Source organism: Lactuca saligna, chromosome 5, assembly GCF_052625555.1.
Source record: "Lactuca saligna cultivar CGN05327 chromosome 5, ASM5262555v1, whole genome shotgun sequence".
Taxonomy (NCBI): Eukaryota; Viridiplantae; Streptophyta; class Magnoliopsida; order Asterales; family Asteraceae; genus Lactuca; species Lactuca saligna.
This window is the reverse complement of record NC_136421.1, coordinates 149,284,386-149,287,693: the sequence shown is the minus strand read 5'-3', so window position 1 is coordinate 149,287,693 and position 3,308 is coordinate 149,284,386. Positions and strand designations below refer to the sequence as shown.

At 29.2% G+C, this 3,308-nt stretch overlaps 1 protein-coding gene across 1 annotated transcript; it reads right to left on the bottom strand.

The window, feature by feature from the left end:
* Positions 1–1,649: 1,649 nt before the first annotated feature.
* LOC145045829 (E3 ubiquitin protein ligase DRIP2-like) lies at positions 1,650–3,078 on the bottom strand. Its single transcript, XM_078994136.1, has 4 exons — positions 2,750–3,078; positions 2,606–2,656; positions 2,387–2,468; positions 1,650–1,811 (listed from the first exon to the last, which is right to left on the bottom strand). The coding sequence occupies exons 1-4, from the start codon at positions 3,076–3,078 to the stop codon at positions 1,650–1,652; spliced, it is 624 nt and encodes a 207-aa protein (XP_078850262.1).
* Between the last annotated feature and the right edge of the window lie 230 nt (positions 3,079–3,308).

Genomic DNA, 3,308 nt, shown 5'->3' with positions numbered 1-3,308 from the left:
TCACTAAACTTTGTGCTTATGGTTTTGTGGTTTAAACATTTTAGGTACTTCTGGTTCCAAAGGGAATGGTCAATCATGATCGCACAACATCCCCTTAATTTTTATTCTTCATTGTTATTTGGATTTGCTCTAATGTTGAGAATATTTCTAATGTGGTTCGTTCTGGAACATTTGGCTGTAGCTTTTTGGGTGTTTTGAAAATGAAAATTTAACGGGATTTTTGGCTCGTTACAACCATAATGCAAATGAAATGAAAGTATGTTAGTATTTATTTAACTTTGTCCTTTCTAGCTGTGGAATTTACTTGCAGATGCTTATGAGAGAAGTTTATGATTATGATATGTTATGAACTAGTTGTGAGACCCATGTATTACATGACTTAATTTTAAAAAAAGGTTAACTATGAAGGTCTAAATAATTGAGAACTTTGAATTTATAAGAAAATAACAAAAATAATGAATTACTAAAATGGAAATGTTTTTTATCTTTCAAATTAAAAAAAAATAATTTAAATAAATAAACAAAAGAAACTAATAAACTTTAATTTAATATTTTTGAAATTAGATGGTAAGCTCACTAATGAAATTGATATCCATTTATTACTATACTAGTTGTAACACCCATGTGATACATGGGTTTATTTAAAAAAAATAAATAACTATGAAAATCTAAAAGTTTAGAAAATTTGAATTTATAAAAAAAAAATTAATTATTAAAATTGAAGTATTTATTTATCTTTTAAATTTATATAAATAATTTAAATAAAAAAACAATTAAAACAATTGGATTCAATTTGGAAGTATACAAATTATAAAGAAAGTTACATTAATGAATTGAATTTGAATTTATTATATTTAAATGTTATATGGAATTTTATAAAATGAAAAACCACAAGATGACATGTGGATATAATTTAATCTAAAATTACCACAAAATGATATGTGACATAATGCATTAGAAGATAACATGTGGCAACATCATTATTATTTATTTGGGTAGATTTATTGTAATTATGACATTAAAATATTATATGAAATTTAATAAAATAAGAAAACCCATAAAATGATATGTGGAAACAAAATTAATTCAAAATTACCACAAATTAGTATTTGTCAAATTGAAGGAGAGCATATCATGTGGCAAAAAAGTTCTTTATTTATTAGGGAGGATTAGTTATTACTTTTTTAATTTGGATTTTGTATTGTGTTTATATCTTTTTTTTTTTTTTATAATTATTTAAGAGGTTTAGTCAATTATTTTATAAAAAATAATAAAGAACGGAATGGTCATTTTTATCATTTTGCATAACAATTCAGATGTTTCAACCAAACAACATTTTAAAATTCAAGTCTTCAAAATTCAGAATCTCTTAGAAATTCAAATCTTTTATAAATTCACATCTTAAAAATTTAGATCTTGCCAATGAGCCCTAATTACTATGGTGTAAGTTATTTTCAAAGATCATTGGTAGTTGGTTACTCAAAAACAATGTAACCATTACTAGTTTTAAATGTTTAATAATCGCTACGAAACCAGCTAATTAATTCATTCCATCAGCATTAACCAAGAAATTGTAAAAGCCAATCGGTTAAATGGCATAATTAAGGAACAAACAATTGTCGGATTTTATTATAAATGCATAATTTTGTCTATTCTCTTCGAGCATAAGTCAGCTTCACACAGAAGTTCTCGGCAGAACTTCCTATCTTGGTTATTTTCCTCTCTGAATCAACAATAGCCATCCACTGCTTCACCACATCATGTAGCATCATTTCCGGGGCAAGAAGTTTCCCGTTCAAGAAGATACCAACCTGTTCAGATTATTTAAAATATAAGTCATTAAAGAAAATATTTTTGTCAAACAAAAACATGAAAAAGAAGAACAAATATATATCTATGAGACTATGACGTCCTTGTTCTATTAGTAAAGTCCATATTGTTGAATCTCCATGGAAAAAGAATAATTAACGGACAAGTGAACTCTAATGAAAAGTGAAGTTTTTTAGGCATACAAAACTCAACTTATTGTATGTAGTTAAGAGTTGCATGGTTCAATGTTTATGCAAGAACGCATCAGAAACGCAAAACATACTCTCTAACAGTTTCATGTTTTTCAGTTATTAGATTTATATGTGGACAATATCCTTCTACCTATGAAATATTGTTCATTATAGCAATTTGTGCATGATGCATCGAAGGCTGCATATTTCAATGCACTTTGTCCCCTCAGCACTTGAGAAGGAATTTAAATTTACTAAAGTATATATGTTTAAAAACCTTTAACTAAAATCCACTCAGTGGAGATCATGAGAAATGAACGATACTTCTTTGGTGAATGGAACCAAAGTTATATGCAATTAATTCAATAAGAAAAATTAGAACATACCTCCTGTTGGCAAACATGCTTAAGTTGCAACACGATATACTTCATGAGAATAGACACATCTGGATTACAGTTCTCCTCCATGCTAGAATAATTTGTTGTTAATCATTACATGCAAGTTACAAAGACCAGAAAAATGAATGCCAAGAATTTATTTCCTAATGAACTGGCGAATTATATGAACATTAAACAACATTATACCGGAAAGGCCAATGTACTTACATTATATGTACGTACGGTTCCACTAGGAGTTGCAGAGTGTTCTTTCTATTCCTATGGAATCAAAGATAAGAAAATAAAAAAGATAAGATAGTGCAGATACTATTAGCTATATGATTAAATTTAAAAAGAATCTTTATTTCTCACTGATCACAGGAAGGAGTTAAACTGAACCAAACAGAATGCTTCTTTTTAGCTGGATTCAGATGTATTCCAGCGTCAACCACACCTTGTGGACAAATCCTGTTCCAACAAAAAGGTTCAAGTTCACCGATATTTTGCTGCTTATTTCTCCTGTTTCGTTTTTTGATTCCTGTCCTCGTATCCGTAGATGATTGATCTTTAGATTTGGAAATCATGGGATTTTCATGGACTTGAGGTGGGGGTCTTGGTGGGGAGCCTATAGTAATCCCTTTATTGTTGTATCTCAATGGCAACTCCCACAGATCGGTCCCTTTAGCTGGTAACTCAATCATTTTCTCCTTCCCCTTGTTGCTGGTTACAGCCTGCTTGGATGACTGAAGCTGCCATATACATATTTAAGCCAACAAAAAAGAGTTTTGGATTAGGTCTACAGGTCTAGACTTTACCAATCTGAATGCCAAAAATGACTGATGATTATATAATAATTAGACTCAAGGATCAAGTGATCATTGTATTATTGATAATATGTACTGTCTCAGAATTATATCAATGACAATTTACC

Excerpts from the sequence above, each read along its gene's own strand:
- LOC145045829 (XM_078994136.1), bottom strand. The coding sequence starts at position 3,078 with ATGATTGAGTTACCAGCTAAAGGGACCGATCTGTGGGAGTTGCCATTG. Across the intron at positions 2,657-2,749 it reads TTAACTCCTTCCTGTGATCA|GAATAGAAAGAACACTCTGC; the intron begins GTGAGAAATAAA and ends TTGATTCCATAG. Across the intron at positions 2,469-2,605 it reads GAACCGTACGTACATATAAT|CATGGAGGAGAACTGTAATC; the intron begins GTAAGTACATTG and ends AAATTATTCTAG.